Genomic DNA, 25,383 nt, shown 5'->3' on the forward strand with positions numbered 1-25,383 from the left:
CTGTGTGGCGGGGAGCTTGGGGGGTGGGCATGCCCTGGGGAGGGAGGCGTGGGGATGCAGGTGCCTGCTCTGCGTGTACTTCCGTCAGACTAGCCCAGGATGTTTCATCCCGGAACTCTCGCCTAACCATCCACCTTTTTCTACCGTTGTAACACGTGTAAAAGTTGTTCTGTGCACCAGCACCACTCGAGAGGTTGAATTGTATTCTTGGAATAAGCTGGCCTCTTATTACAGAAGGATAACTACTGTTGTGTATATTTGTGGTTTTTTCTAGGGCTTTAGTTTGGGTTTCTTAACACAACTTGACAGGGCATCACACCCAGTGGTTCAGAAGCTCATTTGTCAACACATTGTCTCTGGCAACGTAAAAAGTCTGCTGAAGCAGGTAGGTTCTTGTTAATCTTTTTCTGAACTTTCATTTATCTGGCTTCGCGGTGTCTTTGTGGCTGTGTGCAGGCTTTCTCTAGTTGCGGTGAGCAGGGGCTCCTCTTGGTTGCAGTGCACAGACTCATTGCAGTGGCTTCTCTTATTTTGGAGCACAGGCTCTAGGCGCGTGGGCTTTAGCGCACGGACCTAGTAGTTGTGGTGTGTGGACTTAGTTGCTCCACAGCAGGTGGGATCCTCCAAGACCAGGGATTGAACCTGTGTCTCCTGCCTTGGCAGGTGGACTCCTATACACTGTACCACTAGGAAAGTCCTCTTTTTTGATTTTTGATATAACATAAATGAAAGGCAGAAATATCAAATTGTTAGCTGTTTAGGTTTTGGGTTTTTTTTGCAAAACTTCTTTCTATTTATAAAAGCAATCAGTTTATCCCACAAAATTTAAACATTAGATAGTGTCTTAGTATCTAAGATAGTACCTTAGGTGGTGAAAAGTCATGGTAATCCTACTCTTTGGAGATTTAAGCCCTATAGATCGTCCTTTCCTTCTAAATCATATATGTGTGTGTATATATATATGTATAATTTGTTAAAATAATTTTTATATATAAAATTCTGATATTTGTGTGTGTGTGTGTAGCTTTAGCTAAATTCTAATAAGAATTCTAAGGTAAATTCTAATATGGGCATACTCCACTGTATTGCATTTTGCTTTAATGTACTTCCCAGATACTGCAGTTTTTATAGATTGAAGGTTTGTGGCAACCCTATGTTGTCAGTTGATGGTGAGCATTTTTTAGCAATAGAGCATTCTTAAATTTAGGTGTGTACATTTTTTTAGACACAGTATTGCATGCTTACTAGATTGTAGTACAGCGTAAACATAACTTTCATATGCACTGAGAAACCAAATTTTTGTGTGACTGTCTTTATTGCAATATTGACTTTATTGCCGTGGTCTGGAATTCAACCTGGAAAATCTTTAGAGTATGCCTGTATATATCTAATATAAGTGTTATAAAGGAGACCGTCACATAAGAATGTTCTGTATCTTCTTTCTTCGTCTGACTATATCCTAGATGTATCTCTATGTCTGTACCAGAAATCACTGTGAGTGACATGCTTTCTGATTGTCACTTAGCATTTCATCAGAAGCTTACACCATAATTTATTTGCACACCTCTTTTTTGATCAGTGGTTGGACTTTTTTCTCCCCTTTCCTTTTCATTTTTCTATTACACATGATTACCATTTCACTTCGACAAAGGGAATCACAGAATGCATGGGACTGAAGGAGGCTGATAGAAACTGGCTCACAAAATGTCTTGTTCACATGTCAGTTGCTCTCACTTTAGGAAGAAAAGGCCATTGGGACTTCAGAGTACTTGGATTCAATGTTTTTTCCTTTTGAAAAATTATACAAGTAACACATGAATATATACTGTGGGTAAACTGTGAAAACATTTGAGAAAAGACTCAAGCTTGCTTTGGTTATCTCAATACAATTCCCCTGCACTTATTTTTTGTATGTGTTCCTCATGGTTACACATGATGGAGGCTTAACAGTTCTTTTTTCTTGCTACTCTTCTGCCCGACTGAGGAGTCCTTAAAAGCAGTGCCTACAATTATGGCTTCAAGTCAGGAGGCTAAAAGAGCACTTTTCTGTAGCTATATTTGTGACCACCACTTTGCCATTCTTATAGATCAGAAATGGTCGTTTTGTATAAATCAGCTTAACTTCCGCCACATCTTCAAAAGATTGTGCCTTTACTACAATATTATTCTTAACAAATTAGTTTCTCTGGGGGGTTGCTTTTATATTTAATGTCTTCTAGGGGATCCAGAATTTAGTGGTGTAACCCCACCTCCACGCCCCCACTGCAGTACAACACTGGCCTTGTTTGGGGAATGTGGTTTATATGAAACACATATTTTTGACCAAAGATGAGAGAAGAGAACTGAGTCATAAACTATCTGAGAAATTATTTAAGTTCCCCCCAAATCTACCTACCCCTACCTGAGTTTTAAGACCAGTACATGTCACCATTCTGTTCTCATCCCTCAAAGTAATTTTATTTTCATGTTCATCTGTGGATTTTAATGTTGAAAGCATCCAGAAGAAGGCAGCATCCTTGGTGACAGTTCACTTCCCACTCTACACCCCTCTCTGAGAGAATGCCATAGCTGTCGTGGGACTGTGGTTTATTTCTCTGACCCTTGTGTCTTTCAGCCTATTCCAGAACCGAAAGGAGGTAGGCTTATCCAGGTGGAAGGCTACTGGATTTCGTTGGGAGACAAGGAGCCTACAATAGATGAGACATACATCCTCACATCTTCCGTCAAGCTGAACCTGAGAGACATAGCCCGAGTGGTCTCTGCAGGGTGTGTGGCTCTTCCCTCTCACGGTTCTTATGTCTCACCAGCATAGGCGTTGCTCAAAGTCCAGTCCTGCTTCCTTAACTTTCAAAGAGCTTTCCTGTTACTCATTCACTGAGTGAATAATTACTTTCTAAAGTCAATCTGCCACTTTTCACCTGGCACAAAAGACCATTTATAATTGTACCATTTGGTGGGAGCAGTACCTGTGCAGATAATTTTCGCCATTATTAAGATTGCCTATTAGTATTTTGCTGATGGATACTCATCACCTATTATTTGTTAAGCGAGTAATAGCTAGTCCCCAGGTTCGTACTAGTGCAAGAGGGGGTGGAATTACTTTCTTCAGTAGTTTCTCAGTAACTGTTTTTATATAGAAACTGCTCAGGGCTTAACAAATATTCCATTCATAGTGCATAAGTATATAAAAATGTTCTCTTAGGATATTAAATGTTGTAGTCATTTTTTTTTTAATGCTATATGATTTGATTCTGGTTTTTGTCTTTTTCTAAATTGCTTTACTGGTTGATCTTTTAAAGAACCTATCCGGTGCTGATTCAGGGAGAGACATCAGTGGGTAAAACAAGCCTGATCCGGTGGCTGGCCGCAGCTACTGGTAACCATTGCGTGCGTATTAACAACCACGAGCACACGGATATTCAGGAGTATATTGGTTGTTACACATCTGACTCCTCAGGGAAGCTTGTGTTTAAAGAAGGTAGGATTATTATTCTGTTCCATGGATTTCCTCAAGCAGTCTTTAGTCTTCAGTTGAGGCACATGGACACCCTAATGGCTGGTTTTTCTTCCTCCCTGGGCTCTATGACAGATAAGTGGTGATGGTTAGGGCTGATGCTTCCTTTGGGCCACACTCATCTTGTCAACTGTAGACAGGACTAGGGCCCAGTTTTGAAGAGTGTATATTTCCTTGGTATTTAGCACCACAAATTATTTTGGGACGTGACTAGCTGCAGAGAGTAATTTGCTTTGAAATTTAATGATAATCTAGGATTTGTTGATTGGTATATAGCACTTTGGACCAATTTATGCACTGATTCTCATTTTTTGTTTCACCTAAGGTGTTCTTATTGATGCTATGAGGAAAGGCTATTGGATTATCTTAGATGAGTTAAATTTGGCCCCCACTGATGTGTTAGAGGCACTGAACAGACTGCTGGATGATAACCGTGAATTGCTTATAACAGAAACACAAGAGGTTGTCAAAGCACATCCTCGCTTCATGCTCTTTGCTACCCAGAATCCCCCAGGACTCTACGGAGGCAGAAAGGTGTGTAGCACTTGCCCCTTTACTCCTGTTTGTCACCACATCGTGTAAGTCTTCTTGGTAAGACTGTTTTTACCTCTTTTGAAGGATTTTTCTTTTTATAGTGAGTAGCAGAGCCTCCATTTTGGAAATTTGATGCAAAGGCTCTCTTTATCATGTTCTCTGCACATTTCCCAGGTGCTTTCTAGAGCCTTCAGGAATCGGTTTGTGGAACTGCACTTTGATGAACTGCCTAGTTCTGAGTTGGAGACAATCTTGCATAAGCGGTGTAGCTTGCCACCGTCCTATTGCAGCAAGTTGGTTAAAGTCATGCTGGACCTTCAGGTATTCCACCTCGCCATCACTTAATGACAAATGGACTGTGTTGGTCAGATTTGGTAAATAGAATCTGAGGCCTCCTAGGGTAGAAACAGCAGTCCGTCCATCCTTTTATTATTTTTTTTCAGAGTAAAGATCTTATCTTTAACATGCATTCCATTAATATTCATTTTTTTGGTTTTGTTTTATAATTTGGCAATTTAATAACTAAAATTTTTCTGATAATTGTGTATGATGACATTCCCTACTTGTGCATAATATTGAAACATTTACTATGGTTGGAATTTGGCATTGACAAAGTGCAGTTTTTGTTTTTTAAATGGATAAAATAATCCTTGTATGGACTTAACTAAAGAGATCCATCCTTGTTGTGTGACTTTTCTTATGAACTCTACAAAGCTACAAGTTTTTTTTCTGTTTCTTCTTTTAAGAATATCCCATTTATTTTGGGGGGTTAAAAGTGGTTTTTGTCAGAATTAAACATTTTTTAATCACTCCCTAAAAAGCTAATAATTGCCGTTCTGACTACTGTGGTCCTACACTATGGGATTACTTTTCCTGCATGTTTGCCACTACTTGTATTATTTTTTGTAATCTTATGTGATTAATCTTTTCCTTTGGGAGCCTAAATTTGTTAGGAATTCTGTACTTTGTGCTTGCTATCAACTTTTTTCATTTGTTTTGGTGCTCTAACAGTCCTATCGCAGAGGTTCCTCAGTGTTTGCTGGAAAGCAAGGCTTCATCACCCTCCGCGATCTGTTTCGGTGGGCTGAGCGATACAGATTGGCTGAGCAGACGGAGAAGGAGTATGACTGGCTGCAGCACTTAGCCGACGATGGTACGCTCTCAGCACATGCTCTCCGACTGTTAACTTAGGGTAGATCACAAGCTATGCTGTTAAAACAAATCTTCCTCGAATTGTGGTCAGTATATACGCATTTTACTGGGCATTGCAGGAACAGAGCCTTTGTCCCTCAAGTCTAGACTGCTGTTATTAGCATCCTATTTCTGCAAGGCCTCTGTTCTGTTACGTTTTGGTTGCTAAGGTTTTCTCACTCGTACCTTCATGTAGCCACCTGTGGGAGTCAGGGTATGGACATAGTACCATTAGGAGTTTAGGCAGGAGGTTGGTGGTTCTTGTGCACCATTTACCTACAGTGTGGTGACCATGCAGAATCCTGCTTATGCCTTAGAAACTTGGAGAAAACTGACAGATTAGATAATACCAGAATTCTAAGAGAAGGCAGTCATGTCATCTGAGACTCAGATTTGGTCATTTTGGTATAATCAATTGGAAGAATTTGTATGCTCCTCTCCATGAAAGCCTTTCAGAATCTTCTGATTTGAGAGGTCTTGGTGAGTCATTAATAGGCTGACTGAGAAACCTATATGCAGGTCAGGAAGCAACAGTTAGAACTGGACATGGAACAACAGACTGGTTCCAAATAGGAAAAGGAGTACGTCAAGGCTGTATATTGTCACCCTGCTTATTTAACTTCTATGCAGAGTACATCATGAGAAACGCTGGGCTGGAAGAAGCACAAGCTGGAATCAAGATTGCCGGGAAAAATATCAATAACCTCAGATATGCAGATGACACCACCCTTATGGCAGAACAGGAAGAGGAGCTAAAAAGCCTCTTGATGAAAGTGAAAGTGGAGAGTGAAAAAGTTGGCTTAAAGCTCAACATTCAGAAAACGAAGATCATGGCATCTGGTCCCATCACTTCATGGGAAATAGATGGGGAAACAGTGTCAGACTTTATTTTGGGGGGCTCCAAAATCACTGCAGATGGTGACTGCAGCCATGGAATTAAAAGACGCTTACTCCTTGGAAGAAAAGTTATGACCAACCTAGATAGCATATTTAAAAGCAGAGACGCACTTTGCCAACTAAGGTCCATCTAGTCAAGGCTATGGTTTTTCCAGTAGTCATGTATGGATGTGAGAATTGGACTGTGAAGAAGGCTGAGCGCCGAAGAATTGATGGTTTTGAACTGTGGTGTTGGAGAAGACTCTTGAGAGTCCCTTGGATTGCAAGGCGATCCAACCAGTCCATTCTGAAGGAGCTCAGCCCCGGGATTTCTTTGGAGGGAATGATGCTGAAGCTGAAACTCCAGTCCTTTGGCCACCTCATGTGAAGAGTTGACTCACTGGAAAAGACTCTGATGCTGGGAGGGATTGGGGGCAGGAGGAGAAAGGGGTGACAGAGGATGAGATGGCTGGATGGCATCACTGACTCAATGGACGTGAATCTGAGTAAACTCCGGGAGATGGTGATGGACTGGGAGGCCTGGCGTGCTGCGATTCATGGGGTCGCAAAGAGTCGGACACGACTGAGCAACTGAACTGAACTGAATAAGCATGGAGAAGAAATAAAACTAACCCATGAGAGTTGTATTTGATCTTCTTAACTGGTAAAGAATAGAGGAAGGAACTTTTTTTTTTCCCATCAAGATGTAACAACATGTAACAGTAAAATGGGGGAGGTGCTATATTATTTCATATAAAGCTCAATATGTTTTTATATATGTGGATATACATATGTAAATCACCACCTCAGCTAAGATTCAGGGTATTTCTACTAATACTTCCTCGGAAGATTCCTTCATGGCTCTTGCCAGTCGTAACTCCTGGAGGTAACCACTCCTCTGACGTCTGTCACCAGTGATCGCTTCTGCCTGAGCTTCCACTTGGTCTAAACAGTATCATGCAGTGTGTGCTCTTGTGTCTGGCAAATTTTCACTCAACCTAATGTGAGATTCAACCATGCTGTTTTGTGTATCAGGACTTCATTCCTTTTAAATTACTACTGTGTTGTAACCCAGTGTGTGGAGATACCATATGTTTGTCCATTCTCTTGTTGATGGGCATGGGGATCATTTCTACTTTTTAACTATTAGAAACAAAGCTGCTGTCAACATTCCTGAATGTCTTTTAATGCCCACAAGTTCATTTGTGTTAGATTTACCTAGAGGTCATGTTGATGGAGTGAACAGTTAGTTGTAGTAGGGTCTCTTTGTTTTCCAAAGTAGGTCTTCATGTTTCCTCTTTACAGCAGCTAATGCTCCATACTCTCAGCATTCCTTGGTATTAACACTCAACGGTTCCTTTTTTTTTTTTTTTTTCCCAAGGTTTTATGCTTCTGGCAGGCCGAGTCAGGAAGCAGGAGGAGGTGGTTGTGATTCAAGAAGTCCTTGAGAAACATTTCAAGAAAAAATTATGTCCTCAATCGCTCTTCTCCAAAGAAAATGTCCTAAAATTGCTGAGTGAGTAGGCCATCATATCCCAAGGAAAATGAATTGAGTTGTACTCATATTAGAACCTAAAGGTGTACTCTGCCTTTGATAGGTAAATTGTCTACTCCGATATCCACCTTGGAATCTAAGTTCAGCCACATCGTGTGGACTGAGGGCATGCGGCGACTGGCGATGCTGGTGGGAAGAGCATTGGAATTCGGTGAACCAGTGCTGCTGGTTGGAGACACGGGGTAAAGTCGGGAGACAGGGTTCTGTTCCATAGAGTTCATGCAGCACTTGCCCTTCTGGATGAGAGAGTCAGTAGGGTGCTGGTGTTTGGGGGAAGGGCTCTCTGAGGCAGAGGGCAGAGGCCCTGTGTTGACCAGCAGTCTCTGTGGCTTTGGTGAGGCTCTCCCCAGGGCTCCTCTCCCTTGCTGCTTGGAGTGTTTGTAGAGGTGTATTTGAAATTCACTCTCCTTGCTAATCTGGTGTGTGTCTCTCACAGGTGTGGGAAAACTACTATCTGTCAGGTGTTTGCAGCCTTGGCAAATCAAAAGTTATACTCAGTCAACTGCCACTTACACATGGAGACCTCAGACTTCCTGGGGGGGCTGCGGCCGGTGAGAAAGAAGCCAAATGACAAGGTGTGTCCAGAGCAAGTGATGGTGTTTCTCTCATCTAAAGAACTGAAGTTGGCTCTGTACAGAAGTCAGCTGTGGGCTTTTTGTCCATGGTGGGGTGTTTGATTCCAGATTTGATATGTATCTTATCTTCACATTTTCACTGGTCTACATGGGGGCTCCATGAGCACCCTGTCACACAAGTTCTGTTCCTTGTTCCTTGACCTGTATTTTCTGCAGAAGGACCCTTTCACTAGAGGACATGTGCTGGCTACGTGTGTATTGTCTTGTGGAGCTACCTACTCTTTAAGTTACCCTCTTCTTTTCAAATCGTAGGAGGAAATTGACACATCAAGACTCTTCGAGTGGCATGATGGGCCTTTGGTTCTGGCCATGAAGGAGGATGGCTTTTTCCTCTTAGATGAGATCTCGCTGGCTGATGACTCTGTCCTGGAAAGACTCAACAGGTACACGCGTGTAAGAGGTTTGCCCTGTGTTTGATGCTTTTGCTGGTCTGGGTTTTATAGATACTAATCCCTGTGCACGGTAATGTTCTTCATAGGTCTGTTGAAAATGTTTGAAAACGATGGTGAGCAATTGCTCTTTTAGGCTTTAGCACTCAGTTTCTTCTTTAAGAGACCTAGTTCTTCTGTTTAGCTGTTAATAATCAGAAAGATGGGACTATGGGATGCTAGGGCTAAAACAAACGAGTCCAAGTTAGAATCCTTTTTTAAGGCAAATTATTACATGGCCATTGATTTTTTTTCTCAATAGAGTCAAAATCCTAGGTGTTACTGCTGTAAGGCCTCTCAGTACCCCAGGACAGGACCCTTACCCTCCACTGAGACCTGACTGGCTGCACAGCCCCCAGCCTCATATTGGTGTTGGATGTGAGAGCCTGTGTTTAAGTAAGAAATCAGGCCTCTCTGGAAACATTTAAGCAAAGCTTGGACTGCTGATTTTCCAGAAGAGAAAGGAAACTCATGCATCAGAAAAGGTGACAAATGAACATTCCCAAATAATATGGCTGCACGAGTACCAAAATCTGATCAGAAAAAGCAGTTTAAGGATTTTCTTAAGCCTTCAATAAACTTACAGAAACCTCCTTTTTGGACTGTGAAAGACTTTAGGCAGGACAAGAAAAGTAAAACCTGAAGTGAACTCGCCTGTTTGGAACATGGCTTCCAGAAATTTTTTTAATGACAAGAAAAATATGCATGAGATTTCAGGAATATCCTGTCCGGTAGAAAGATGCCCCGGCAGCCAAGGCAGGACATCTTGGCCACCCCACGTGTCCTGCTGGATGGACCCCTGATGACCGAGTGCCAGCAGTGATTGCACTGGAAGTGAGGGTGGTTCACCTGACAGAGTCCCCTGGAAGCAGTAGCCACTGTGGGAACCAACCGTCTCTCACGGCTCTCGGGCAGATACAAAGCGCCGGTAAAACAGAATTGCTGCTGAGCATGAATTACCAAAACAGAAGGTCTTGTTGTGCAGTGAAAATAGTAAGATGCAACAGTCATTGAGACCTTAAGACTCAGCAGATTGGTCACACGTTTAGAAAAATAAAGCATTATTTAAAGTACATATTCAATCATGAGATAGAAAAAAAATGTATTACTAAAAGTAGGATAAATGGACATAGCAGAATAACTAGACAAAAGGACCTCTGATCAGTGTGGATCTTGATGATTAACTGTTTTTCTTGATTGAGATACAATGTACACATCATGACATGTACCTGTTTTAAATGTATAATTCAATAAGTTTTAGTAAATTTACTGAGTTTTGTCACCACCACAATCTAGGTTACACTTCCATCATCCCAGTAGGACCCCTACTTTGCATTTACAGTTTATATCTGATGCTCTCTCATGCTCCAGGGATCTGCTGATCTGCTTCCTGTCAAGACATTTCATATAGGTCGTCTCTTCTGTCACTTTGCATCAGTGTTTGGAAGTCCATCCATGGGTGTAGCCTACATCATTAGTGTGCTCCTTTTTATTACTGATAGTACTTCCCTATGTTGATAATAACACTGGATTTTTTTTCCACTCACCTTTGGTGGTATTTGCGTTGTTTCCTCCACTTATGAATAATGCTGCCATGAATCTTTGCACACAAGTCACCCATTTTTAAAACAAATGTCTTAATAGGGCTTAAAGTAGAAAAAAGAATTCTTTTTCTTTTGATCAGAACTATTGTTCCATGACACAGGAATTAGGATAACTAGTAAAAAAAATTTTGAAGTTTGTCATAGGAGACCATTAACTAAAGTGAAAGCTCAGCAGAGAAGATGATTTTATTTTCTTTTTTCAGAACTCTGTGACCACAAAAGAGAATACAGAAGCCTTTTCTAATCTTAAATTCTCCAATTTTTCTTCCAGTGTCCTTGAAGTGGAAAAGACTCTGTTATTAGCTGAAAAAGGCAACCTTGAGGACAAGGATAATGAGGTAGAGCTGTTGACAGCTGGGAAGAAATTCCGTATCTTGGCAACCATGAACCCTGGGGGCGACTTTGGAAAAAAAGAGGTAAAACTGTTGTTAAAGCATCATTTTTTTCTGCCTTTTGACCTCAGCTCACTGGCACCCACAAATATAGTATGTAAAAATTCATCTAGAATTTTATGTTGCGTAGAAACTGAATTAAAAACAAAAAATCCAGAACAATATTTCAGAGTCATTATAAGGTTGAAAAATAATTCTAACAGATAAAACACTTCCTTACTTGACGTTTCCCTTTTTGTATGTGCGTGAAATTTCATTGTTTCAATCACTTTGCCTGGCTTTCTACATGTGTTATTGTAACAGATTCTCATGGGAGCTGTGCGTGGAAGTTATTATGCTAGTTTTATGGATGAGAAGAGTTGAAACTGAAGTTTATTCTCAGGTTCCGCTCCTAGAGTCTACCCTGCTAAACACGGGATATGAGTAATTTTAAAGTGGCACGAAAGCAGTGGCAGCCGAGATCCTGTCCTGGTTTTGCAGGTGGAGCAAATCAGTTGTCTCAGGGGTTGTGTGGGTCACCCTCAAACTTGGTAAAGGAGAGGGTGAGGGCAGTGTCTTCTGTTAAGAAAGTGGTGTGAGGGTCCAGTTAGCTTGGAGCACCCCAAACCCCATGGCTCTCAGGCTCGTGAAGCCGTTCAGTGAGAAGTCTGCTTTGTGTTTGGGACCCTGGTCTGTTCAGATTAGGAGGGAGGGATGGGCTGATTGTTGGTCAGGATGGTGAGAAGAAACAGATTGATTAGGAGTAAAAGCTATTAAGATTCTCGGTAACTTGGTGGGCCCCTGGAATGTGAAATTGATTTTTGAGACCTATTTTTCCTCAGTAGTATGAGAAAAAAGATGATCGCTGTGCTTCGAGAAATGTACTGAGAAGAAATAAAATACATCACAGTTTCAAACAAAATATGAAAATAGGCTTCTTGGCAAGTGGAAGTAACACAGAAAGATCTGATTTCAAAGTTGTGTGTGTTAACTTGCCTGGCAGGTTTGCTTGAGTTTTTTTGGACAGAGATTGCCAACTTTTACCGAAGGGAAAGCTGCCTTTTGGTTTGCATGCCTTACTTCAGACAGAGTTGGGATCCTGGAACTGGGGCCTGGCTGAGCCAGGATGGTGCTGAGCAGCATGTGGTCCTGCTGTGCTCGGCCAGGTAGACAAAAGTATGATGTTGATCCAGTTGTCCAGTAAAAGGAAATCATTGGTGCACAGTTGTGAATGGGGGTTATCTGACTTAGGGGAAGGGTAAGAGAATCCAGACTGAGGCAAAGGCTCTTGAGACTGGAGGACTAAACTGTTCATTGTCATATAGGCAGTAAATATTCACCTCTTTACCTTTTCACTCCCTTTGAGCCATATCCAAGTTTTCTCCCTCTACTTCAGACAGCTCTCCCCTATGGGAGGATAGCATTTACTTCTTCTAAGCCACTGGTTAAAGTAGCTGAAGGGAAAGTAAAGGGAAGGGCCTCTGCTTTGGGGAAGGGGTTGGGATTTGGGAGTCATTTACTGGGGCTGGAATCCTCCTTGGAGCACGGACTCCATGAGACCTTGAAGTTCTCTACCATGATTATAAAGAAAGTGATGGGAATATGAGTTTAGGGAGTGTGGTGGATATTAATGAGATGACATGTGTTAGGAGCCAGGACAAATAGGTATTCAATAAATTATAGATAGTAGAAGAGGTAAGAAAAGAAGCTCCGGGTACTTGACAGATTTGCAGCCAACATTCAAAAGATTTGTTTTCTAACTTTCCTTGCAGATATTCACAGTAGAATTTGTGTTCTTTGTAGCTATCTCCTGCCTTAAGAAACCGCTTTACGGAAATATGGTGCCCTCAAAGCACAAGGCGTGAAGATTTAATTCAGATCATCAGCCGTAATCTTCGTCCAGGATTATCTCTGGGTAGAACAGATCGTAAAGGTGAGAGTATTCAGGGGTGTGGGGTGGTAGTGGGGCAGAGAAGCTGTGTGTTGGAACGAAGGGAGTGGGACATTAGTAGTATGTGCATATGGTATGTTCTAAGGAGAAATGGGAATGAATAGACCTAAGGAAAATTCTAGCCTGGTGCCTTCTACTGAAGTATCGCTCCTTCACCAGGGTTACTAAAGTTTAGCTTTCTGATGGTTTCACCCTTTGGCTATCTTTATAATAAGATTGGTTATTATAAAATATATAATATTTGTTGGCTAAAAATAAGGGAAATAAATACAGGTTTTTTTTTACTTGGCTGTGCCATATGGCTTGAGTTCCCCAACCAGGGATCAATCACTGAACCACCGTGTAATTCCCAGGAAAATGTGGTTTAAATTTTAGTGATTATCACCTTTAGAAAATGTTATAGAATTTTCAGCTACGTTTTTTCAGTAGTTGTCAGCTAACATATTATTTCGCTTTAAAACTTCTTTTTACTATGAAAATTCTCAAACGTAAATGAAATAGAGTAGTATTTTAAAAGCTACCATATACTTATAATCTAGGTTTAACAATTCTTAGAATATTCAGTGAGAGCCAAAACATCTTTTTTTTCCCCCTCTCTCTGTTAATTGAGCCTTGATTGCCTTGATGTATCCATATTCTTGGCATCAAACAGACTAAATTTAGGACTTAGATCTGGTCTGAGCCTTAATACATGCCCTAATCCAAGTAGTGTCTGGATCACTTTCCCCTCTTTCTTAAAGAATGTGAAAGGATATCTGCTTCTTTGAGACTGACATTTATGAATGCTTTATTTCTTGGAGCAGTTTTCAGGGCACATTCTTAGAGACTTTAATTCTCAAGTTTTCTTTCTGGTTTTTTGTTTGTTTGGGGGTAGGGGTAGAATGCTGTTCATTGAACCCTATGGAAATGTGATTAAAGCTGTGGACCTCGTTTTCTTAGAAAAAGACCATCTATGGGCCCCAGGTTGCAAAGCCCCATTCTGGAGTCTTCCTAAATAGGTCTTCCAAACCTCTATGCTTCCTTGTGTCTTAGGGGCTGACATAGCTGAGGTGATGCTGGATTTCATTGACTGGCTGACCCACCAGGAGTTTGGTCGAAGGTGTGTGGTCAGTATCAGAGATATCCTGTCCTGGGTCAACTTCATGAACACGATGGGGGAGGAAGCTGCTTTGGAAAGACAGGAGACCATCTCCACGGTGACGTCTTTTGTCCATGCCGCGTGCCTAGTGTACATAGATGGAATCGGCTCAGGTATGTGGGCTGGTGAGAACAAGGGGTTAGGCTAGAGGGGACCATTAGATGGAGCAGGCCCAGACCTCTGAGCCAGGGGCTGTGTACAGATTTATGTTAACATTTCCAAGACTCACAGTGATTCTCATTTTACTCTTTTTGGGAGGCAATTGTTATAAAAGAGTGGAGAAAACTTTTCACTGCTTACAGACCAGGGATTAGTAAGCACGAAATAGTGATTCTGATAGAAGACTGCTGGTAATGCTCTTGAAGAATTTAACATGGTATTTCTTAACACAGTCATTTAGAGGTAATCGGCTGGAATCCTGTAGTTTTAAGTTTACTACAGTTTATTAAATGTAATAGTTAAGTCTTTTTTCAGCTGTGAAAATTAGAAATACAAGCCCACATGACTAAAAGTAATACCACACTGGTTGCTCTCTTCTCCAGGCTAGTTTATCATGGCGTTACTGAAGTGCTTACTGAATAAGCTGCTGTTGAATTGATGACCTGATGGTTTTGGGGGAGCAGGGAGTCACGTTTCTTAGGGCTGCTTACATTGGCTATCGTAGTTCACCTAGAACTCGGCTGCACGGTTGTAAAACTTGGCACCCTGCTGTCGTTTGACGGACTGATCCTCTTTCTTCTAGGGGTAACTTCCTCTGGGTTTGGTACGGCACTCTTGGCTCGCAGAGAATGTCTGAAATTCCTAATCAAGAAAGTTTCCAAGATAGGCCGACTTACAGAAAGTCAGAAAAACGAATTGAAGATTTACGACAGACTCAAAGACACAGAATTCACTGGGTTAGATAACCTGTGGGGAATTCATCCATTTTTTATACCAAGGGGTAAGAATGATCTTAAATAAATGAAGATTCTCTTGTGGTTCCTAGATAGTTGACTTTCATTGTGACTTTTAATTTTAGTGTATCATACTCATGATTCCTTTGGAACTAGATAACTGAGTTAGAATCTGACTTGGTATAATCATTATTGTGTGGGTGGTTAAAATATATATAACTGGCATGCAAAAATAGATAATATAGTCTGATATATGAATAAATTGTCCCATAAAATGCACTTATTCTTGTATTAGTGCTCAAAATAAGACCTTTCCTAAAGTGGTGATTCAGCCCATAATGTTTCAACCATAGAACCTTCTCACCTTTTACAAACACAGTTTTGTGTACCCTTGAGGGCAGGCATTATGTCACTCACCTTCCTGTCCCTGGCATCTGTCGTGTAGCCTAACAGTCATAGACATTCAGAAAATGAGAGATGGATGAGTAAATGAGTGGTTAAGTGGGAAATGCAAGTGGATTTAAGTTCTAATCCTTGCTCTTATTAGATTGCCTCTGTCAAATATTTAAATAAAGTAGTTAGATATCTTTCCAGGGTACTCATGACTTTTTGGATTATTGCTTCTCTTGCAGAGTCATTTCTGGAGAAGGAAATGGCAACCCACTCCAGTATTCTTTCCTGGAGAATCCCATGAACAGAGAAGCCTGGTGGGCTACAGTCCACGGGGTCGCAAAGAATCGGACACGATTGAGCGACTTATTTCTTGTCCCTCCTTCTTCTCTGTGTTAATAATTGTTGGGCTCCAAGAATACACAGAATTGTGGGGGTTCAGTGATGAACTAAACCAGCCCAGCTTCCTGGCTGAAGAACATTGCCCCTTTCCTTCTCCCTCATCAGTGGTACTGTTTTCATCTCTGATGTGGCCCTTGTGATGTAGCTATTAGATCCCTTCCCAAAGCCATCATAGTGGTATTCAGTTCTCTCATGTAGGAGCTGAGTGCTTGTGGCTTGGGACTTGGATAGTCCTTGCTTCTGCTTTCATAGCTGAGAAAATAAATGCTTTTCTAGCTCCACTCCGAACTGATGTACCAGTCTGAAACTTCTTCCAGAAGACATAGTGCATAAATATTAAGCCCTATAAGACTGATATTAGTCCTGCACTTCAGCTACAAGATGCATCCTGAATTATCTGGTGGCTTAAAACCTTGAATGAAATTGTTTATGTGGAACCATCTTGCCTATATGCCTAGCTTCTGCTTGAGTTTTAGGAAAATACAAGTACAGGGTAAATTGTACAAGCAGACGGAGTCGTGATTCCAGGTATAGGTTGTGAAAGGAAATATGCAAAGATGCATGCTTGCAGTTCTGACCTGTGTATAGACATAAGTGTGGTCATCACAGATGAAAAAAGCTTGCTGCTGGTTGTTGTTGGAAGGCACTTTATGAACCCAGAAATGAGAAAATATATTGAAATAAGGTTAAGATTTTCACCACAGATGGTACTTCACTGACTGACAGTCTACTTGGTGGATTTTTCTAACCTCCAGTTGATATATATACGTATGATTTTGTGTGATGGCCAGCTTATAGGTGACTTCTCTCCACTTCAGGCCCTCTCTTGCATGGGAATAATATCACCGACTATGCACTCAGTGCAGGCACCACAGCTATGAATGCCCAGAGGCTCTTAAGAGCTACAAAACTGAACAAACCCATCCTACTGGAGGGCTCCCCTGGTGTGGGCAAGACCAGCTTGGTGGGAGCCTTAGCCAGGGCTTCAGGCAACACGCTTGTCCGAATCAACTTGTCAGAGCAGACGGTAAGCTTTATCATGCTGTAGCTGATGGGGATAAGTATAGGGAGTGATATCTTTATCCATTATAGTGTTTTCTAGTCAGAAATAATTATGAAGTTATCAGAGCCCCAAATATTTCATGGTGATGAATATCGCAGCAACATGATCTACAAACCTTATTCTCCCTCCATCCATGTTCATTAATAGATGACACCTATAGTATTAGTCTCTCTAGATGCTTTACTCTAACTCTGTTTTGAGATAGAATCACCCACTTTAGTATTTATTGTAATATAACCTGTTTGTCCTTTCTAAAGAAATTAATTGCAGATAAAATGACCTTATGAAACTAGGGGACAGAGATGACAAATTAGAATCTTCTGGGATAGGGTCTGGGAGCAGAGCCCTAGGCATTGTTTTGGTGTTTTTTAAGCTCACCAGTTTGTTTTCAAGCACAGCCAAAGTTGAAAACTGTCATCTAGGACTCTAGTTGATAGATTCTTAGAGTGCTGTGATGAGAAGGTGCTCCTGGGCTCCTGATTGTGAAATTGATTAGTTCTCTATTGGGTATAAGAATAAGAAGTGGCGTGAGGCCTAAGTATCATTTTAGATTTGGGGTCTTGGGATCTAGTTAATTTTTTATAATGTTGGCTTCCCCTCACTTCTTTTTCTTCTCATAGGACATCACAGACCTGTTTGGAGCTGATCTGCCTGTTGAGGGTGGCAAGGGAGGAGAGTTTGCCTGGCGTGATGGCCCCTTGCTGGCAGCCCTGAAGGCAGGCCACTGGGTGGTGCTGGATGAGGTGAGAGGACAGCCCACCAGGCCAGCAGATAGGATCAGACATGCGAGGAGCAGGGCAGAGTTTGCATAACTTGAGGGCATTTTGCACCAGATCACGTTGTTGGCTAGTAAAGACAAATTCTCCGGTGAAAAGAATCCTCTGTGATTTCTTTTACGAGTAAGGAAAATAGAAAAGCGCATACAGAAGCCCCTCTGCATATCACCTGCAGACTCTGCTACTGTGGGGAACTAGCCTCCAGAAAAACAGCGCCTCTTCACTAGTTTTATTCTCTAGTCTGTGGTAGGCTTGCTGTGTTTCTATTTGTTTTCAGAGATAAACATACTTTACAGATAGTGCCAGACCACTTCATTTCAGCCGAAAGGTTGGGGAAGGTTATAGTAGGAAGAGCCTCACAAAACTCCGGTGAAAAAGCAGTCAGTGTTACATGTGCAGGTCGGGGGTAGACAGTGACCAGAAGAACAGAGCGCACCATGAGACACGTAAGTGCTGGGTCTCTATAACTGACAGGCACCTAGAGAGAGAAGGGAGATGTGCTGCACAGAATAAAAAATTTAAGGTGGTGGCCCAAAGAACTGAGTTACTTTGGTGTGTTCAGGAAAGGGCGAGCAAGTAGTGGTGCAGGTTAAATGATAATTAGTGATGAAAGCACCACAGATCACTTCTGACACAGGCCCCAACAGGTTCCCTAGATTCATACCCCATTGAGTCTGCGGTGACAGGACTGCCATGGGATTCCTTTTCTACTGAGCTGCTTCCTACTCATCTTGAGAAGAGATTAAAGAGAGGGACAGATTTGCCGGTCTCCCCACCCCCCACCCCTCCCTCCCACCCCCCACCCCTCCCTCCCACCCCCCACCCCCCACCCCCTGCTGAATTTTTGGTGAAAGATACCTCATAGGATAACCATTAATCAGAAAAAAAAAATGCCTGGTTTCAAAGCTTGAGACTATTGACTGAATCATATTTTGTGGAAATGCATGTAGGGACTGCTAGGCAACCTGGACTTGAAGTCATTATGTAAGAGCAGCTTTTAGAACTTGACCTGTATGAAGGTATATAACAGAGTTTGTGCTTTGAGTGCTTGTGTAAACGTGGCACTTGAAATTCTAATATAATCTGATTCTTGGCCCATTTGCATTTTATTGATTCACATTTCACAGTTGAGTTTTTCCATGTTATCTAAAAACCACCGATACTTCACATCCCTGAGCTCTAACTCAGCTGAGGTTAGCTCCATTCAGCTCTTTTCATTTCTGGGACACACACAAATCATACTTGTTATTCACAAAAATGTTGGCATCATTAGATCCACATTATGTGGTTTATATTATGACTTTGAAAACCATTTGGAGATTTTATTCAGATTTACTTGATTGAGAAAGGATGTTTACTTATTTAAGTATGTAAAGTGCTAGCTAGCTTCTTCTTTTAAAAATTCCCAGATATTTAAGCATGAGATATCTTTGTATTGGTAAACTATAATTTATAAAGCAGGCCAGTATAGGAGCAGGTAACAGATACAGCCTAATTTTTGAGACTAATTTAACTGCTTTTAAAGAATTTAGTCTGACTATTCAGTTTACTTAAAAATTATTGCTATTTTATACACCCCAAATTTCTCTAACATATAGATGAACTATTAATAGTAGACTGAATACATGTCATTTCAGCTGAACAAACACAGTGTTACCAGTGTTGTTTGAACTCTGTCCCTATCCCTGTTGAAGATAAGACTACTTTTCATGTGTATTATTCCCGTGTTTTTTGTTCTAGCTGAATAGCATATAAAATAAATATGCACTTTTTTCTCCAAATAGCTTAACCTGGCTTCTCAGTCAGTCTTGGAAGGACTCAATGCTTGTTTTGACCACCGAGGAGAAATCTATGTTCCTGAGTTAGGAATGAGCTTTCAAGTGCAGCATGAGAAAACCAAGATTTTTGGCTGTCAAAATCCTTTTAGACAAGGAGGTGGAAGGAAGGGCTTGCCCAGGTCTTTCCTAAATAGATTCACTCAGGTAAGATTTACTGTTGCCCAAAAACCAAAGGTGGTCCCAGGGGTGATAATAGCTATGAGGGTGCCCACTAGGAGGATGAGATAGGCTCAGTGTAATAGTCTACTTCTCGATTTCATGTCTGGATGTGATGGCTGTTAGTGTGACTGATTGCTGTCATCTTTTCTCTCCTGGTGTGAGTCCTTTATCTTAGGTTTAAGAGAACCTGGTGTGTTATCAGTTGGAGGAAAGCAAGGTCACCACCATCTTGAGGATTCTATTATTGTGCCCAAGGATTAAGGCCAATCTTTTTAAGTGTCTGTTAGAACATTAAAAAAATTATTTTATAATGAAAATAGTGCATTAATCTTAGAAAAGTACAAAAAACTACCATGAAGAATAAAAAATCCAATATTTTCATACCAAAGTCAATCACCATTAATAGTTGTATCTTTTTTTATTGCCACAGCAGTGTGTGTGTGTGTACATACACTTATTTTAACATCTTTTTTCAAAGTAGTGGCTTGGAAATGCCTCTAGATGTTAGCTTTCTTTAATGTTCCTTTCTTGGTAATTAAGATTTTACTAAGTATCTTTTAAGAAGTTTATATGAAAAATTTCAAAACTGTTGAGAAGTTGATCAAATTTAAAAATGAATGTTGTATACTTACCATCCAGATATTTGAGAGAATTTTACATAATAGATTAAAATTACAAATATTCTTAAAATATTAATTGCAGGTATCTTTCTCTAAACCATTAGAATGAAGCTAACAAGAAAACCCTCTGCTCTGTATTTCAAAGATTTTATATGATTCCATACCCTGAGAATGCAAGAAAGGAAATTTCTGTAACGGAGATATATATATTTCTAAGGCATTGTTCCTTTGGTATTAAATAAAAATACTCCGTACGTCATGGCAGTCATGTTTGGTAAGGAGAAATGGTGGCGTTTTTCTCATGTTATTTTTGGATTTTCTAGGTCTTTGTGGATCCCCTTACAGTAATAGACATGGAGTTCATCGCCAGTACTCTGTTTCCAGCCATTGACAAAAATATTGTTAAAAAAATGGTTGCTTTCAACAACCAAGTAAGTACCTATGTGCATTCATTGTTCTTTATATTTCTGGCTTATTTGAATCACTGTTTTCTCAATATGGAATACCTACCTCATTATCAGTCTCTGCAACTGATGTAAATCATATAGAACTCTAAAAGTTCCTAGTGGAAGGCAAGCTACTCATTTGACAGTTAAAATAATTCAGGCCTGTTGCATGTATCATTTTTATAATGCTTACAGGGTATTCCTGGCATCGAGAAGCCTGAGTCGGGAAGAGACATCTGGATCCAGCCTGTTAATCTGTTTCAGATTATGTGTGCACTTGCGCAGTGTTGGTAGTACTTAACGCAGTCCCAAGCGGTGGGAGGTGCTTCCCAGTAAGGGTGTTTTCTTTTCAGATTGATCATGAAGTAACCGTTGAGAAGAAATGGGGGCAAATAGGAGGACCTTGGGAATTCAACCTCCGCGACCTTTTCCGCTGGTGTCAGTTGATGCTAGTTGACCAGTCCCCTGGGTGTTATGATCCTGGTCAGCATGTGTTTTTGGTCTATGGTGAGAGAATGAGAACCAAGGAAGATAAAGAAAAGGTGAGTTTCATGCTTGCTCTTTGTGTTTCTTTGATTTCTCCCTAAGGGAGAGAAATGATGTACTTGCATCAACAGTACCAAACTCAGTAACGCAGCGTGGAAATTTAGAAATTAAGGGCAGAAACAAAAACTTAATCTGTCTCAGAGTCTCATAGTGTAGTTTGCTTTAGAGGACACAGTTTGCTTACCTATCAACATTGCCATGATCACTTACCTTCTTAAACAGTATCACCTTGCAATAATAAAGGCTTGGTCCTCATCACCTTGGTTCCAGGCACAAAGAGGAGAAGCAGGAGGAGAGAGGTGATAACAAGTAGAAGAGGAGGGTTTTCTACCTTTAAATAAATGTCAAATTGCAAAATACTTAATCTAGAAAGTATAAATAGATAAAAGGGAGGATATTCTGTATCTAAATGAAAGTAAAAAATACCCCTTCATAAGGAGAAAATAACACCAGAACTCCTCGCTTAGTAAACTGAAATAATGGATGAATTTTGCTTTGTGGTATTTAAAATGCAGTTCATGGAAAGTTTCACAATAGCTGCAGTTAGGAGACACTGTCATGACCTCTTACAGACGAGGATCCGAGGCTCAGTCATGGAGTCTCCATGTTTTGAGTGGCAGAGCCAGCTCTCCAGCCCAGACCTTTCTACTATGCTTGCTATTTCTTCTACTGTATCACAGTTGCTCCCAAGCACAGTAACAAAGTAGTTTACAAATTCATGTGAGTTAGAAACAGAAATGTGAAGATGTGGCTGTCCATGGCACATGTGGCTTTCAGACACTTTGGTTGTGCTGCTGAGAGCACAGATCCTTGTTTATGTGATATCCAGAATCCAGCCCAGCATCAACAGCTCATGTGTTACATGCGAGTGGCTTTCAGTCTTTATACTAGGACAAAGTATTCAGTTCATTTTTTTAAATTAATGCAACTTTATATAATTCACCTATCATCAGTTGGTATTTTAATTTCTTTATCAACTTAACTCTAGTATGTTAACTGGTCAGACTGGCCAGTGTTGAGTAATTGATGTTGGTCAGATGATGAGTTACTGTAGGGTGGTGTGGAAGGTTTCCATCACTCCTTCAGTTCAGTTGTTTTAGTTGACCAAATGTTTTCTGAGAGGGAAAAGAAAAGTTAAGAAAAATAGTAGAAGGAGAAAGGTTGTAAAAGTAATTTGTAGTTTTTAACTCTGGTATAGCATCAGAGAGAGGAGGTGGTATGCTTTAGAGTGAAATATAAGGTCAAAAATTACCCAGACCCAGGAGGGAGCGTTTTCTTCTGTGCTGCTTTTCGGCTCTTAGTATTTAACACTCATCATGTCTTTGTCTTTATTGTTTTCATTTTCACTCCAATGTACATTGATTAGTATGAGTATTGCTATTTTGTTTGAATGCACTGCTTGTCGTAAATACTTTGGGTGGCAGGAATCTTTGCTGCTGCTGTGGGCTAAATTAGTGATTTTTATACATCCTCATCTCTTAGATTTTTAAAAGAAATGCAAGAAAGAATACTATTAGCAAAAGGTTTTTAACAATCTTGCTGCTAAGGAAGGGACAAATAAATGTAAATACAGAAATAATGCTTTTCTGCATAAATATTTAGAGGGATAACAGTGCTTTTCCAGTCAGACAGGCTTGTATTTAAATTCAGTTACCATCTATGAGCAAATCACCTAACTTGTGTGAATATAATTGCCATATCCATAAAATGGAAATAGAAATATTTTGAGAGGGTATTTGGATCAGAAATAATCTATTAAAGCACCTAATATAATGTTTGGCACATGGCAGGTATCAGGAAATGATGGCCATTGTTCTCCATAAACTTCATGCTTCTGTCTTCTACCTTCTTGAAAACAAATTAATATTTTATTTTGAGATCTGCTGTAGTTTCCATGGCTCTGTTTTAATTTATGGTATATTCTCTCTGGAATCTCATAATTTGAGATTATTGCTCTTTTCTTGAGCTTCCATTTATTTCCTTCTGAAGAATTAAATAAATGCAATCTTTTTTAATAGGAAAATTCAAAAGGGTAATAACTCACAATATTGTGATTTTCATATTGCTGTTCATATTTACTAGTGTTTATTCTGGAAGGTTTGGCCCAGAATTTGATGTAATGATTTGCATTTTAATTTTATCATCATCTTCCTTTAGGTCATTGCTGTGTTCAAGGATGTGTTTAATTCAAGTTCCAACCCGTACATGGGAACCAGGCTGTTGCACATCACTCCCTATGATGTTCAGGTGAGGCAAATAGGCTGATGCTCCTTCACAGTCCTCTCTGGCTTTGGCTCCCACTCCAGGCACACTTGTGAAATCTCACTGGGCTGTCTTTTTCAGCTGGGCTACTCAGTGCTTTCCCGTGGCAGCTATGTTCCTCCACCGACCTGCCCTCCCCTGTCGCTCCTGCACCAGTCTTTACAGTCACTGGAGTCAGTTATGAAGTGTGTACAAATGAGCTGGATGGTCATCCTCGTGGGGCCAGCCTCAGTGGGCAAGACCAGCTTGGTTCATCTCCTGGCACACCTTACTGGTCACACTTTGAAGATCATGGCCGTGAACAGTGCAATGGACACTACTGAGCTTCTGGGCGGATTTGAGCAGGTAACTGATCTGCCTCTGTATTTTTAGGCAGGGCACTAAACAGTGCAGTCTTCTGTGTTGGGGTTGCTACGGTAGCAGTAGCCACTGACTACGCTGCGTTCATGTGCTCTGGAAATTGTAGGTTGATCTTACTCGGCCGTGGAGGCAGCTCCTTGCGAAGGTGGAGGGCACAGTTAGGGCCCTGGTAAGGGACAGCCTTCTTGTCAGTGCCGACGACGCAGAAGTAGTGCTGCGAGCCTGGAGTCATTTCCTTCTGACGTATAAGCCCAGGTGTCTTGGGGAAGGTGGTAAAGGTGTCACGATGGAGATTGTCAACAAGCTGGAAGCAGTGTTACTGCTTATGCAGAGACTCAACAATAAAATCAACTCCTACTCCAAGGCAGGTATGTCTCTTTGGGTGTGTGTATCATCATTTGGCATTGCCCATAGAATGTCCACCCAGAGGTAATACATTTGTACGTGCAATGTCCACAGCTTTTAAAATGAATTTGATGATTAGATTATTAACAATCAAGGTTTTGAAATAGAAAGTTTCCTAGAAAGTAAAGTGAAGCTGATGTAAACTATTAAGAATTGGTGATCCTAAGCAAAGTAAAGAAATTGATTACTTAGTTTGACTTATTTTGTGAGTAATCAACCACATGTAAATCTGGTTTTATTTTTTGTCGGCCTGTTTTTTAAACTTATTAATAATTTCTCAAAAAATTGAGTATTTTTAAACTGAAGAATAGAAGTCTGAATTAATAGCTTGGATCTGTTTATTCATTTTGTGTAGAAGGTGGAAGAAATTCCTTAGTTGATCTGGAAGCATTCAGCTCTCATCTTGTAGTGCAGCTTTTTGGCTGGTAGGGGAGAATTGATTAAAAGTTGAAGCCTGTCACTAAGATTGCCATCCTTTATTTCCAAAACCTGCTCATAATGGGTTATTCATAAGGAATCCTTAGTTATTCCCTAGGAATAGTGGATTCCGTAGGGATGAAGAAATGACCACCATCTTTTAGCTGCATCAACATTGTATCTGTGGCTCTGGGTCAAATCGTTTACTTTCTTACTTAAGACAGTGATTTCATTACTGATTTGATCTATCATGTTCCAATTCAAACTCACCATTTGAATTTGAAATTCTTTACTCATTCATTCAAATTAATTATTAGATATATTTAATGAAGTCATATATCACTATTTTGTAGCTCAGTCAGTAAGAATCTGCCTGCAGTGCAGGAGACCAGGGTTCAATCTCTAGATTGGGAAGATCCCCCTGGAGAAGGAAATGGCAACTCACTCTGGTATTCTTGCCTGCAAAATCTCATGGACTGAAGAGCCTGACAGGATACAGTCTACAAGGTCGCAAGGGTCGGATATGACTTAGTGACTAGACCCACCCCATATCACTTTATATTCTTTAACTGTTAGAGATTGTAAACTCACCATTGAATTCCTACCGAGTATTGGACACTATATAAAATATATTTACTTTTAACCCTCACAACACCACATTACAAGGAAAGATAACTGCATTTTATACATGGGGAAATAAATGCTCATAGAGGTTAACCTGCCCAGTGTCGTCTTCTTATGATGTGTTTGGACTCGGTTTTGGTTCCAAGCCTCTCTGACTTCAAAACGTGAAATCTGGTGTGTATATATTTCTTTCGTAAGTCAGTTAAAATTTAAATATCTAGGGTAAGTTCTCACAGCCCATTCTCAATACTGCTTTTTATTTAGGATTTATTTTCATAGTGAGTAATTTCTTAGGGATATCAATAGAGTCTAAAAGGCTGGCTGTAGAACTTGTCTACTACTATTTTATTTTTGATTGAAAATAGCTTCTTTTTTAAACTATATT

At 40.5% G+C, this 25,383-nt stretch overlaps 1 protein-coding gene and 1 pseudogene across 1 annotated transcript in view; both read left to right on the forward strand.

Annotated features, from left to right (window-relative positions):
• The window catches only part of MDN1 (midasin AAA ATPase 1), a 145,579-nt gene that overhangs the window by 51,909 nt on the left and 68,287 nt on the right, over positions 1-25,383 (forward strand). Inside the window, exons 22-43 of the mRNA XM_069598273.1 lie at positions 275-385; positions 2,615-2,766; positions 3,300-3,478; positions 3,840-4,048; positions 4,223-4,369; positions 5,060-5,201; positions 7,497-7,631; positions 7,714-7,852; positions 8,107-8,245; positions 8,558-8,688; positions 10,609-10,753; positions 12,512-12,641; positions 13,692-13,910; positions 14,540-14,737; positions 16,301-16,509; positions 17,166-17,288; positions 19,106-19,303; positions 20,262-20,369; positions 20,738-20,926; positions 23,088-23,177; positions 23,274-23,537; positions 23,659-23,920. Coding sequence (XP_069454374.1) covers positions 275-385; positions 2,615-2,766; positions 3,300-3,478; positions 3,840-4,048; positions 4,223-4,369; positions 5,060-5,201; positions 7,497-7,631; positions 7,714-7,852; positions 8,107-8,245; positions 8,558-8,688; positions 10,609-10,753; positions 12,512-12,641; positions 13,692-13,910; positions 14,540-14,737; positions 16,301-16,509; positions 17,166-17,288; positions 19,106-19,303; positions 20,262-20,369; positions 20,738-20,926; positions 23,088-23,177; positions 23,274-23,537; positions 23,659-23,920 — 3,619 coding nt within the window. The remainder of the gene's footprint in view (positions 1-274; positions 386-2,614; positions 2,767-3,299; positions 3,479-3,839; positions 4,049-4,222; positions 4,370-5,059; positions 5,202-7,496; positions 7,632-7,713; positions 7,853-8,106; positions 8,246-8,557; positions 8,689-10,608; positions 10,754-12,511; positions 12,642-13,691; positions 13,911-14,539; positions 14,738-16,300; positions 16,510-17,165; positions 17,289-19,105; positions 19,304-20,261; positions 20,370-20,737; positions 20,927-23,087; positions 23,178-23,273; positions 23,538-23,658; positions 23,921-25,383) is intronic.
• LOC138445146 (mitochondrial import inner membrane translocase subunit Tim9 pseudogene) lies at positions 9,245-9,747 on the forward strand (annotated as a pseudogene).

This window comes from Ovis canadensis, chromosome 8 (assembly GCF_042477335.2).
Source record: "Ovis canadensis isolate MfBH-ARS-UI-01 breed Bighorn chromosome 8, ARS-UI_OviCan_v2, whole genome shotgun sequence".
NCBI classification, from domain to species: Eukaryota; Metazoa; Chordata; class Mammalia; order Artiodactyla; family Bovidae; genus Ovis; species Ovis canadensis.